This window comes from Pundamilia nyererei, unplaced genomic scaffold, assembly GCF_000239375.1.
Source record: "Pundamilia nyererei isolate P.nyererei 1_Seehausen unplaced genomic scaffold, PunNye1.0 scaffold00046, whole genome shotgun sequence".
In the NCBI taxonomy this organism is placed as follows: Eukaryota; Metazoa; Chordata; class Actinopteri; order Cichliformes; family Cichlidae; genus Pundamilia; species Pundamilia nyererei.
The window spans coordinates 58,475-71,833 of NW_005187447.1; the positions used below are offsets into that span (position 1 = coordinate 58,475).

General features: G+C 40.2%; 2 protein-coding genes across 2 annotated transcripts in view; one reads left to right on the top strand and one right to left on the bottom strand.

The window, feature by feature from the left end:
• The window catches only part of LOC102196715 (cytochrome P450 2J2-like), a 27,413-nt gene extending 24,762 nt beyond the window's left edge, over positions 1-2,651 (top strand). Inside the window, exons 4-9 of the mRNA XM_013910653.1 lie at positions 9-169; positions 258-431; positions 526-667; positions 776-963; positions 1,546-1,687; positions 1,763-2,651. Coding sequence (XP_013766107.1) covers positions 9-169; positions 258-431; positions 526-667; positions 776-963; positions 1,546-1,687; positions 1,763-1,938 — 983 coding nt within the window. The 3' untranslated portion in view covers positions 1,939-2,651. The remainder of the gene's footprint in view (positions 1-8; positions 170-257; positions 432-525; positions 668-775; positions 964-1,545; positions 1,688-1,762) is intronic.
• Positions 2,652-4,193: 1,542 nt separating this feature from the next.
• hook1 (hook microtubule-tethering protein 1) overlaps positions 4,194-13,359 on the bottom strand; it is a 15,024-nt gene continuing 5,858 nt past the window's right edge. Inside the window, 19 exon segments of the mRNA XM_013910614.1 lie at positions 4,194-5,664; positions 5,756-5,824; positions 6,287-6,388; positions 6,466-6,566; positions 6,648-6,730; positions 6,839-6,870; positions 7,284-7,371; positions 7,508-7,648; positions 7,740-7,806; positions 7,892-7,979; positions 8,083-8,193; positions 8,362-8,563; positions 9,575-9,715; positions 9,795-9,958; positions 11,453-11,536; positions 12,466-12,528; positions 12,766-12,833; positions 13,072-13,246; positions 13,335-13,336. Coding sequence (XP_013766068.1) covers positions 5,506-5,664; positions 5,756-5,824; positions 6,287-6,388; positions 6,466-6,566; positions 6,648-6,730; positions 6,839-6,870; positions 7,284-7,371; positions 7,508-7,648; positions 7,740-7,806; positions 7,892-7,979; positions 8,083-8,193; positions 8,362-8,563; positions 9,575-9,715; positions 9,795-9,958; positions 11,453-11,536; positions 12,466-12,528; positions 12,766-12,833; positions 13,072-13,246; positions 13,335-13,336 — 1,940 coding nt within the window. The 3' untranslated portion in view covers positions 4,194-5,505.

Sequence of the window (13,359 nt, forward strand, 5' to 3'; positions counted from 1 at the left end):
GTCTTCAGGTGAGCCATTCGACCCAGTGCCGTTCTTAAACAATGCTGTCTCCAACATCATCTGCAAGATAGTGTTTGGGAGACGATTTGACTACAGTGACCACAACTTCCAGATCATGCTGAGCAATCTGACTGAGATGGCCTATCTGGAAGGTTCCATATGGGCTCTAGTAAGACACAGTGGGATTTTTTTCTTCCTGAAAATATTGAAAGGTAACCCACCACTGAATAAATTTTTTCAATTTCCTCCCCTAACAGCTATATGATGCATTCCCAGGACTGATGAAACACCTGCCGGGGCCTCACAATCGCATCTTTAGCAGCTCCAAATCTTTGGTGGCATCTATCAGGGAAGAGATCAAGAAACATAAGTTAGATCTGGACCCCAACAACCCGAGAGATTACATTGACAGCTTCCTCATAAAGGAGAAAGTATGCAGTTTACGTTCAACCAAAATAATAATAACAGTAATAAATAAAATCTGTTCATTAACTTGTATTTTTGATACCTTGCTTTGCTCGCTAGCACAACAGAAACAGTCATTTGGGCTTTGAGGAAGAAAACCTGGTTCTGTGCTGTCTGGACTTGTTCCTGGCTGGCAGTGAAACCACTTCAAAGACTTTGCAGTGGGGACTCCTCTATCTCATCATGAACCCTCAGATCCAGTGTAAGTTCAGAACAAAACTAGTTTTTAATACCATCCAGGTCAGAGATCAAAAGAATTATATGACACAGATACCTGCTAATTAACAAGTTAATATAATTTGACTCCTAGGTAAAGTCCAGGAAGAGATAGACAGAGTGATCGGACAGACCCGTCAGCCCACCATGGCAGACAAACCCAACCTGCCTTACACTGATGCTGTCATCCACGAGATCCAGAGGATGGGAAACATCGTTCCACTCAATGGACTCAGGATGGCCGCCAAGGACACAATCCTGGGTGGTTACTTCATACCCAAGGTGCATCTGGTCTGCTCATAGAACACAGCAGCTTAAGCCCCCTACATAAGATAAAAAATTGCTTAGTTCAAGTTCTTGCGTTGGTTTCATCCAGGTAAACCATCACGTTGGCGACCAAAAACAAGGTTTGCATTTGCCAAAAATAATTTCGCTTTTTACAAAAATACTTTTCTATTTCCAAAATAAACAATGACTGAGATTTCTATTTTTCCACTAGCCACACTGCAACTTAAAACTGAATGTTGCTTTCAAATGCATTGCAGATGCCAAAATGGGAAAACATTTTTTTCTGAAAGAGAGCAAGGTCGCTAATAATGATACATGCTAAATATATAGCCTATACCTTAACAAAACAGTATGTGTCGTTTCCCAGATTATAACCCCCTTAACAGTGTTAGCAATGAGCAAGTGTTTACTGTCAACAAGCCCTTGCATGAGATTTTAGGCAGGGTTCTTTGTCCTTTTTTCAAGATAAAATGGTCTTTTTTTTGTCTTATATTTGTTCTTACAAACATTGCCTAGCTGTATAAACCAGCACTTTGAATACCATCTTTGAATGTGACTGCTGTCGTCTATGTGCAGGGGACCTCTGTGATGCCTAACCTGACTTCAGTGCTGTTTGATAAGAATAAATGGGAGACTCCAGACACCTTTAATCCTGAACATTTCCTAGATAGCGAGGGCAAGTTTGTGAGGAGGGGAGCATTTTTACCTTTCTCTGCAGGTAATTTTAACATATAAACTGTAATTATGATATTGGTTAGATGGGGGGATAACCAGAGTCACCTTCATTTCCCAGGAAGGCGTGCGTGTCTCGGTGAGGGGCTGGCAAGGATGGAACTCTTCCTGTTTTTTGTCAGTTTGTTTCAGAAGTTTAATTTTTCCACTCTGGATGGAGTCAAGCTGAGTACAGAAGGAGTCACCGGAGCCACTCGCACACCCTACCCTTTTAAGGTGTACGCTAAGCCGCGCTGAACCATCCCCAACAAATCAACAGAAAAAGCAAATATGAATATTGTTGTGTTGCTGTGAGATGGAGACTATGCCTTTTTCTATATTATTATTATTATTTATCGTATACTGAGTTTTGACTACAGACTGTACATAAAAGATAGACCTCACACTGGTTAACAAAGTGCATTGTAAAGCCTTAAGCTGGCATCTTCACTATTTTTGTGACTCGAATGTGATGTAATAAGCAAGAGGCAGCGCTAACTTTGAAACTGAAACTTTTCTTTAAAGGAGAATATGTCCAGCAGGGGGTAGCTCAAATCTGCTGCAACATTTTCTGATTGTTGCCATGGCTGTTTGGAAGTGCTTCCATGATGTGCTGAGCAGACGTCTAATGCTATTAAGCATTGGAATACTCCCTAATGTGTGCACACACACACACACAGCTACATGCACGTGCCCAGTTGAACCACAGTATTATTTTGTAAGGCTATATAAGATGGCACGTGTGCAGACATTAGTCAACTATGCTGCTTGTTGCTATACCTTTTATGTTTTCCACAAAAGTGCCAATAACTGTTTCCAAATGTTTTTTAGTCAGTGCTGGATGTGTGGAAGCTACGAACAAACTGATATACTAGACTACAACTGCTGTTTTTTTAATTACAGTTGTTTTGCTGTGGTGACTAATTCGATTTACATAAATAAAGGTTAGGATGAATTGTGAAAATTATCAATCATTATTACCCCAAAACCGAGGAGGTCGTTTCAACAATCAGTTGAAATTTATTATTCACAATTAAAATGCTCCGGTACTTATCCAACTAGTTCAAAAACTACAAACATTCAAGTTTTAAAATGTATAATATAGTACATAAAAAACTAAAGTAAAAATAGAGCAACAAACTAAAAGCATTTCTATTCACAGAGTTCTTAACTGATCTGAATAGGAAAATTAGCAACCAAAGCGGAAAATTATAAGTGTGATGCAAAGTCGTCTCTTGATTGCAGACATTGACCATGATGTGCCCTCACACATTATGTAATATCAACACCCAACTCAAAAATAGAGACTAACTCTAAAGTGCCATCCAAACACCCTGGACTTCATTAATACTCCATGCTCCATCATCCATGCTCATTTCCCGGTAAAGGAGTCCTGCTGATGTTTACTTGAGGCTCAGGTGTGAAATGTATGGTTTTCAGGGTTTTTATCGGTTTTTAGCGTTATTTTGTTATCGTTTTTATCGTTAACTCGGTTTTTCTGGGTCTTTTCACGTGTGTTATGAATAAATCTTTTTTCGGTACCGGTACTAGTTTTATTTTGTTGTATTTATCCGCGACACGGTGGCACGGTGGTTAGCACCGTTGCCGCACAGCAAGAAGGTCCTGAGTTCAATTCCAACATCAGGCTGGGGTCTTTCTGTGTGGAATTTGCATGTTCTCCCTGTGTCTGCGTGGGTTTCCTCCGGGTACTCCGGCTTCCTCCCACTGTCCAAAGACATGCAGCTTGTGGGGATAGGTTAATTGGATAATCCAAATTGCCACTAGGTGTGAGTGCGAATGGTTGTCTGTCCCTGTGTGTTGGCCCTGTGACAGACTGGCGACCTGTCCAGGGTGTACCCCGCCTCTCGCCCTATGACAGCTGGGATAGGCTCCAGCGCCCCCCGTGACCCTGAAAAGGATAAGCGGAAGCGAATGGATGGACCTTAAAGGCCGGTCCGTGAAAATATTGTCGGGCATAAACCAGTCCGTGGCGCAAAAAAGGTTGGGGACCGCTGAGTACAGAGTAAAATGACTCCAACTACATGTACCGGAACACTCCCAGGTTTATGCCAAGGCTTGCTGAATTTTACAATCTCGCCAAGAAATCTTCTATTTATCAAAGTGTAGCAAACAAAGAAGACTGTTGCAATTTCTTTGATATCAGCCTTTGGTTGGACTAGTGTTCAGTAAGACCTGAAAGTAGAAACTGAGGTGATAAATTCACAAACAACAGGCTTGAACAGTAAGTATTTGGGACCATTTTATCTGAGTGTGTCTGAGCTGCAGGTGAATGATCTAGCATCATCCACACACAACAGCAGGGTGAAAAATACAGTATGAAAATGCGAATTTGAATTATTCTGGAGCCTGAACTTTTGGCTCACGGCGATGATTTGCACACACCGACCACATCATCTGAAACCTTTGGTTTGTGTGGATAATGAGGATAGAGCTGTACACCCCCCGAGTCATAAAAGAATACAATATACATGTTTAGAAAAACAAAATGCATTTATTCACAAGAAATCCAAAAGCATTAAAATTTGAACTGCTTACAACCCAGAAAGTTTATAATGCCTTTCCCCTACACTTTTTTTAATCCATTTACTCACAGTTCTCTGTGCTGTGCTACACTTGATACCACCTAGTTTTAGGAGTCACTGCTTTAACATCAGAAATCTATAATCTTCATTCACTCAAAAGAAAAATCAAAGCAATATTAGATACTCCTACACAAAATTATAATAGAATCTAATTATGTGTTGTGAAACTAGTGCAGTTTAACTAGAAGGTGTAACAACAGGCAGCCAGAAACCAACAACCTGAAAGACAAATTCTGCTCCTCTATAGTGCTGTTAACCTCTGCTGACACTAAAGAGCCTGAATATATGTTCACGATACAACCTGATTAGAGTAAGAAAAAAATATTCAAGTTACAATTTGAAGGTACTATATAAATGTTCAACCTGATTCTGACATTTGGATCAAAGGCTGGTGTTAAAATCATGTTTACATTACAGTTGTATAAATTTAGAGACTACAGTCTTGGATAGTCACTGCTAAATATGACTCAAGAAGGCCCAGCAGTTTTTACTGTGATCACATCACTCCCTGGGAATAAAGAAAAATATTCTTGATTTACTTGAAATGGTTTAAGATTGTCACAGCTTTAAACGATGAGCTTTTTTCCATTTTAGTAAAAATCTTTAAGTGGCTGAAGCATAAAAGCAGTTGGTGGCCAGCACCAGACACAGAACTGATTTTCCAAAGTTTCTTTGTGTTTTTCATCAGATGCTGCTGTTTGATGACCGTGTCACCATCACTGCATACTTTGACTGTTCAACTTGGACGTATTTCAACAATCGTCTAAAGTTACAAGTTCTCGGCTTTAGTGTTCATTAATATCACATTCGTTAAAACGAGTGGGCTCAAACTCTATATTAAATATTGTTAAGCAGTCAGTTATGTTTCTCTTAGTCCTGACAGGAGATAAATGAGCTGATTATAACAAGTATTTAGCTGCACAGCAAAGCAAAGACAGGGTAGAAATGTGTTCTAGTCTACTCTAGAGTTGGTGAATTGTGCACTGCTTGAGTTAACAGTAAGTTAACTTTCTATCCAGGTTCAATGTACAATAGGAGAGCATAAATATCATCAGGTGGGTGACCTATTGGATGAGCCGATGCTCGCTGATCCCAATCAGCATTTCATTGACCCCTCCCAGTCTTGAGAGCAGATGTGTTTAAGGTCACTTATGGGAGGGAGTGATGCTTACAGATTTTTCCTTAGCTGAATAAAGGGAGACATTTGGCTCTGTGACACAGTCTACTTGGAGGTAGTGGCAGGCACGCTGATTGAAAGTGCCCGGCGGGGGGCATTTGAGATTTGCCGTTGCTGTGTCAGAAAGGACTGACCGGGGGACAGCATGGAGGCAGTGCAGCCCCCGAGACGTGATTCAATGGCCAGCTTCTGAAAGTTCAGACTCTGAGTACAGAAAGAAGACACTGAGTGAAGAAGAGGCAGTAGGTAAATATGTAACTGACCATCTTGCAGGCAATGTACCATTTTACTTTACCTTGTTATACCACGCCGTGACAATCAGTTTTTCCTCATACTCTCTCAGCTTTGCCTGCTCACACTGACGCTATGAGACAAATAACCAAAAAATGTCAGTCCATTTAAATGAAAACGTAAAATAAAATGAAATAAACAACCCTTCAACTTAAAACAAGCAGTAAGCAGTAATGTTTTCATATAGCAATCAAAAGCTTTTCCACATGACTTCTTTCACACCAGAAAGACCCCCACAGGATAAATGAACCAATTTCAGATCTTTGCCCTAAAAGTGAGGCAACGGGAGGTAATCTTATTTACTGGTTTCGGAAATGCAAGAAGGGAAAACATTACTGGAACTTTATAATGGAAAAGCTAGAGACTGCCATATTCAAAAACCTGGAAATTCATGGCTTACATAAATTTTCTCACACTGTTGTTGATATCTGTATATTCTGATACACCTGTTTCTTCTCTGCAAACTGACTCAGTTTAGGGAAAAATGTAGTAAACATATAACTTCAGTTTGAACAAGATTAAAATGCAGATTTACTTCCAAGCTGAGAATCTGCTTGTCTCGGTCTGCAACCTGGTTCCTCAGAGCCTGGATCTCAGCAGTAGCAGGATTCAGCTTAGGGTCCAATGCTCGGATCACCTACAGTAGGAACAAAGGAAATGAAATACTAACACAGACAATACTCAAAGTAACGAAACATGAATAATATTACCCACACTGCGAGCTTTCTCCAAATACATCTTGTATCTCTCCTCCATGGCTCTCATGTCATCATCCTTCTTCTTAAGAGCAGCCATCAGCTCATCCACCTTCAGAGCTTTCAAATAAAATAGCAACACTTATAACTAAGCCATCACCTTGTGTCTAGTGTTGATGATGACGCAAACGTGCAACTTACAGGTTTGAGTGTTGTCAGGCTGAAGGTCCTCCAGCAGCTCTTTCTTCTTCATGATTTCATCCTGGGCCTCGTTCAGTTGGACCCTGAAGGGGAAGAAAAATGCTGCTTCTTTACCTCCCTCTACTGGAAAACATAGAAATTCATTTTGCACCCCTCAGTTATTTGTCAAAGCTCAGACCAGCTGCACTTACATGTGTGCGTCAAGTTTCCGCTTCAGGTTTGACTGAAAATGAGAAAATAGAAGTACAAGATTAAATGTGGTAAAGGAATTTCATTCTGGATGGCAAAAATAAATAAAAGGATTTCCCCTGACACACTCACTCTAAAGTAAAAACTAACAATCAAGGCGTGATTGAAAGAACTGTGCTGGCACTTTAAGGTGTTTTCTGGAAAAGTTAATTTGGCCTTCCTGTTCTTAAATTTAACCAGAGGTTTGCATCTTGCTGTAAACCAGCTATGTGATTGTATACAAATGGCTGTAATTACAGTGCATACATCTTTCTCTACCAATACCAGTCTACCTACCTTATATAAAGTGATTTTCTTTTGTAATTCCTTGCCAGTATCAAATATACCAGGCTAACATTAACTCTGCATTTTCTCTGTACTAACGCCAGACCATTTGGGCAAACTTACATCATCAGGCTTGGATGCCTGGCTCTGCAAAGCCTTTTGAAGGTCCTCAACCTGCTGCTGCAGCTCACCGACCCGTTCTCGGCTCAGTCTGAAGATTAACCAGAATGTAGAGGAATGAAAGGTTAACATCCAGATCAAATACATTTGATAAATGATGAAAATACATCAAACTAAATGTATGGAGAGAACAGCTTCCATCACATCTATCAGTGCTTGACAGAAACCTGTTTTCAGTGTCCAGTTCACTGCGAGTCTTGTGTGCTTCCTCCAGCTGGGCCTGCAGAGAAGCGATCTTCTCACGCTCATATTCTTCCTGCTGCACTCTCAACATCTTATTCTCATGCTGCAGCCGGATGAACTTTTCTCTGAATAATAACACACACATAAGTCACACACATCAGTTTGGTGGGAAAAGTAGAAATCTTATTAAGTGCAGCAACAGCAGTAAGATACTACCTGTACTCAACGGGCATCAACTCAGCAGCCAGGTTATCATGACTGGGGCTGCTAGAGGGAAGCATGCCTATATGAAATAAGCATGCAAACTTCAGATTACCATAGCAACACCACAATAACTAATGTCAGGTATGACCTTTCCTATAGGATACCTGCTTGGGAGAGTTGGTGCTGCTGAGCTTGAGTGCATCGAAGCTCCTCATTGATTTCCTTCAGAGAATCTCGCTCAATGATGATCCTCTTGTGGTGGTGAAGAAATTTTTTAACAATGTTAGGAGTTTTATCACAGCTAGAAGAAAATTATTACTTTATTATTGCTAACTAAAAAAAAATGCTGTTAAACCTCTTTTTCTTTCGTTGCAGTTTCATGTTTCTCCTCCAACTTCTTCATCTCAAACGCCAGGTTGTCTGCTCGCCTCGTCTCCTCAGACAACTTCCTGTGTAGCTCCTGGACCTAAATAAATGAAAATGTAATAATATAAATTCATCCACCACCAGACACATTAATGCTCATAAAATGCCAATAAATGTTATTATTACAAGCAAATGATTATATTGTGAGATTTATAATTTGTGTGGATTTTGGATGAAAGTTCGAGCTGTGCTTTTGCATGTCATTTACCTGTCTCTTGTATGTCTCGAGCTGTGCACGGGCAGCATTGGCCTTGCGCAGCTCTTCCTCCAGACTGACTGTGTTTTGCATGTAAGTCATGTTGTTTTCCTCCAACAGTTTCATCTGCCTCTTTAAATCACCCAGATTCTCCAGCTTGCGCTTGTACGTTTCCACCGAAGCCTCCAGCATCACCACCCGATCTGAGCAGTTCCTATACAGCACATAGGAAAACTGAAATGTACAGTACTGCAGCACATATCTCAATTTACTGTGCCTAGAATAAGCAACATTTTAATACAGATATTAAGATCACTGCATACTTTAAAACTACCTCTTTAATTAGTTACATATTAAATAGCGTAAAACAAACATTTTCCTACGCAAGAATATGAAGGACTGTAAAATATCGTCACCACACATTTGAGTCTCCATTATAACCGTGAACAAGACCGTCTTCAGAAATAACGCTAAGGTAGAACATTTTGATCCAAGGTAAGCACCTTTTGTGTTGAACTTAAAGGATCTCCCAGTGCTTGCGTGAGAGATCAAAGAGCTCTAGTTTCAAAAACCTGCTGATTATCTAGTCTCAGGACACTCTTACAAAAGAAATTCGAAATCTCATTGTTTCACTTCCTGTAACATTATCGATTAAGAATTAGTCATTTACTGGAACGAGATAATCTGTACCGGTGTTACACCGATTTCATGCCAGCAAAATGACACCCCTTATTGTTAAGGTCAGAAACGCAAACATCAGCCAGTTTCACTCATTGAAGGGTGTGGCCTTACTGCCTCTACTAGTTTCGCAGCAGGAAGCAACAGAAAGTGGCTGCTTGTAAACGGTCCTTCGATTACTCCCTTTAGAAGTCACCACAACAGATCATGTGTCTCCATCTGAGCGTATCCCTAGCATCATCTTCCTTCACACCAACCTTCTGTGTGTGTTCCGTCGCTATATCCATGAATCTTTTTTGTGGTCATCCACTTTTCCCTTCACCTAGCAACTCCATATTCAACATCGTTTTTTCATTGTAAGCACTAACCCTCCTCTACATATGTCCAAATAATCTCGGCCTTGCCTCGCTAACTATTTAAGTTATCCAACTGATGCAATAATTTCTAATCCTGAGCCTGAAATGCATTTTTATTTTACTGAATTTGTATGATCTTACCTCTAAACAATTTAATACTTTAATGAATCTATTGTATTACAGACACAAACCTCAGCACATCCAGTTCATCTTTGAGAGCTCGCGATTCTTCTGCCAAGCTGGTGAGCTCATCATTTCGGTGCTGAACTTCTATCAGCTGCTTCTCCAGCTCCTCACAGTGGATCCGATAGTCATCCTTAGCAGCCTCCAGCCTAGAAAATGCATAACACATCATTGTTTTGTTTTCACCATAGGGAGGTTCATCAGCCATTTCAAGAGGAAAGGACAAACCTGAAGTTCTCCTCCTGCAGTGTTTCTAGCTGTTGCTGTAACTGACTGTGTTTTCTTCCCGACGGCGTGCTTGGGTCATCAAATGTGTCCAGCTGATTAGCTCGGTCTGTTAGGACGTCATTCTCAGCCAATAAGCTGTTCCGTTCCTCTTGAAGAACAGCCACCTGTGCAGGGAAAGTAAGGTGAGCGAGCCATTCCCACAAGTAGTTTTAAAGTTGAACTGGTTTCATCGGGGGGAAAAAATATGACATGAAATATCTTCATTTATTTCATGCAAAGTAAAATGTCACAACATCATCGCATCAAAAGATACACCACTGCCATGAGAATTTACTTTCCCAGCTGTTAAAGCAAACAGTGCAGTTAATCCATGCTGAAAGCAGAGCACAGACAAAGTGCACTTTAAGCAAACATGTTAATGCATGGTTAGTTTTCATTCTCACTCACCAGTACCTCAAAGCTGGTTGCCAGTTTATGAAACATTAGTTTGAGAATAACACATGACTGTTTAAATTCCTATCCCATAACGTCCTTACAACTTGTCTACAACTAAAGTTGAGATATATGTTCACTATTATTCTTCTTATTATGAATACCAATCAGGCACATGACTAAAAATCACAGGTCAAGCACAGAATAATTTCAGTGATCTTGTTATAGTGCAGAGTTCTGCTAGTAGACCTTTGATTCTGACCTTCATGTGCATGTTTCTTTGACTGATGCAACCTTTCGGCAGGATGCTGCAGACTATACACCCATGGCAACAGGCGGCCTCGATGACAACAGCATTTCCAAACGCAAGGGTAAATGATAAGGAGCCTACTACCAATGTAAGATGTCAAAACCTCTTACTGTGCGTGTAAAATATTTACAAAATGCACTTTCAATTTATCTACTACCACCAAACAAAACCATGTAAAATAAAATTATTTAGTAACTCTGTATGGCCTGTTGTAGGCTAACTTAAAGCCATTTATTTTGATAGTTTGAATCTTTAAAACAACACATAATTAGTAACACAGCACATCAGTACAAAAGACCCATATACATTACAAAATAATGTAATGCTGCTTTTCTCAAAAGAATATGGCAAAGTCTTTAGGTTAATTACTGGAAAAACAGTAAAAATTATTAAATAAGCATTGCGTGCCCTGTGTCAAACAGAATCCCAACTGAACCGTCTGTTAGCAGAGTTAGAGTACAAATATTTAAGCAGCTCGTTTAGTTGAGTTTAGTTGCGCGGGACAGACAACCATGTTATACTTACCTCGCTACGATCAGAGAAGAGCAAGACTGGAAACAGAACAAATCAATCTGTCGAGAGTCCAGTTGAACAGTTGATCAGTCCCTATGCTAAAATTAGTCTGCCTGTTCAGTGATGAATGAGGCCTTGTAGCAGTGGCAGAGCATGGGCTGAATGCCACGGTAGGACAAGCTGAGCCCAGACTCTAAGCTCATGGTCATTCTGCCACAGCAGCTCCACACAATGGAGCAAAGCATTACACAATTCCTGTTTATACTGTACATAGACATGTATGTGTGGAGACATAGAGACCTGAATATCAGCAAAGTAAGGCAAAAGAGCGCTAGTCAATCAGATTCAAGAATATTTCTCAACAGAAATTCACCTTGGCTGTGTGTAACAGGTCTGCACTCACCTGTAGGTCCAGCTCTTGACATCGCTGGGTTAGCGCTTCCTTCTCTGTCTGAAGTGCAGCGAGGTCCTCAAGAGCTTTTTTCAGCTGGACACATGAGGATTTAGAAGTTAAATTATCGAAGAGAGACACTGATGTGATTCTCTCATGGATCAGAGAAAGCAAATATTAAATGGCTAAGTTTTTCTTAAAAAAAAACAAAAAAACAAAACCTAAGTTCAAGAACTAAGCATAAAATACATTACTCATAAAATCAATACAAAACCATCAATGTTCCCTGATTCATTTTCCCATTGAAGATGCAGATCTCCAGCGCTACATGTGCAGTTCATGTCAGTACTTGAGCTGTGGTAGTCTCTGCACAGTGACAACGTTCTTCCGCAAACACGTCAAGGAAAATAAAGGCTCAAGTTACAGAAATAAGTTGGGCGGACTCCTTTGAAATGGCAATATTATCAGCAGCTGCGATGCCAACTGCCTGACAAAAGTTACATTACTGACTTGTGCAGTTTGCACGGTACAGTAACGCTCCAAGAACAAGTCAATAAACTGACAAGATGAACAAGCCAACAATTTTAATTACATACACAGGTCCTTTGCTTGACTTAGCACAAGCAAATTAGAGTAAGCTGAACTACTTTAGACTTTATGCATGTTAGAAAAAACATATTATTAAATACAACTAAAGTTTTAAATTATGAGGTCAGTGTGTGTGCAAGTAATATCTATGAGCCAAACGCTGAGGCTGCAAGCGGCTCTAAAGGAACATTTTAACTGCAAAATAGAGGAGCGGCTGTCACTCAGATGGCAGATCAGGTCGTCTACCAATCGAAAGGTAGGTGGCTCAATCCTAGTCTGCTCCGGTCCACATGTCACAGTATTCTTGAGCAAGATACTGAACCCCGATTTGCCTCCTGATGCATTCATATCCACCATATCGCACCAAATGGGCATTAACAATGCATTTAGCAACACACTTTCTTTCAGAATGAGTGGGATATAATAATAATACTAACCTGCTGTTCCAAATCCCCGGACAGCTCTGCTCCAAATGGGGTCTTGGTCTCTTTACTCATGAGCTGAAGAGGAAAATGGAGCAGAGTTTATTACATACACTAACTGAAAAAGCTGCAAAGCCTCAACCTATTTCACCATATGCAAGCAAATACTCGAACCTACTTCATACACTATTGCTTCTGCTGCTGAAACAGTTATTGTTATTTAAAATGGCAGAAATGCTCAGCAAAGCTGTTTCTGAGTATCCCTAATACAGCTAATTTGTCAGAGCAAGTAATGCTATATTAAAACAGGCTGACCTCCTGGATGGCTGTCATGACAACATGCTGCACAGACTCCTCCAAGGTCATGATGAACTGAATGTATTCTGGTGATATAATGAGGGAGATTAAATCACACAAACGTACACACCATTGTAATATTTTGTCAAACTACTAAATGCAGCACCTGTCCTCACTGGTTTCTAATCTCATAAACTCCGTCTTTGTAAGTGACATGTTACAACATTTTTATTTATTTTTTTTACATTTTGCTCATGCAAAATGTCTTTAATTGGGTCTTACATGAGTGTAGAGATTATGTGTAACACACAAGCAGCAACATACCCTGTTTGCGCTCACATCTGACTGCACAGCCCAGTATAAGCTGCAGAAGTCTCCCCAGTTCAGTGGGGTCTGAATGCTCTGCCACCAGTGACACATCTGGCAAGGGAAAATCTGAAATTTCCTGGGATAAGACCTGAAGGTGCACAGAAAATAAAAGCTGCACATTAACTTTTCACTAAAGCTTTTCTCTAAGATGTAGAAAAGCGGTAAACAACTGTTTATAGGTTTTCAGATTCTGTAGTCGACTCTACCAATGACTTAACATCTCTGCATAAACAAGGATTACAT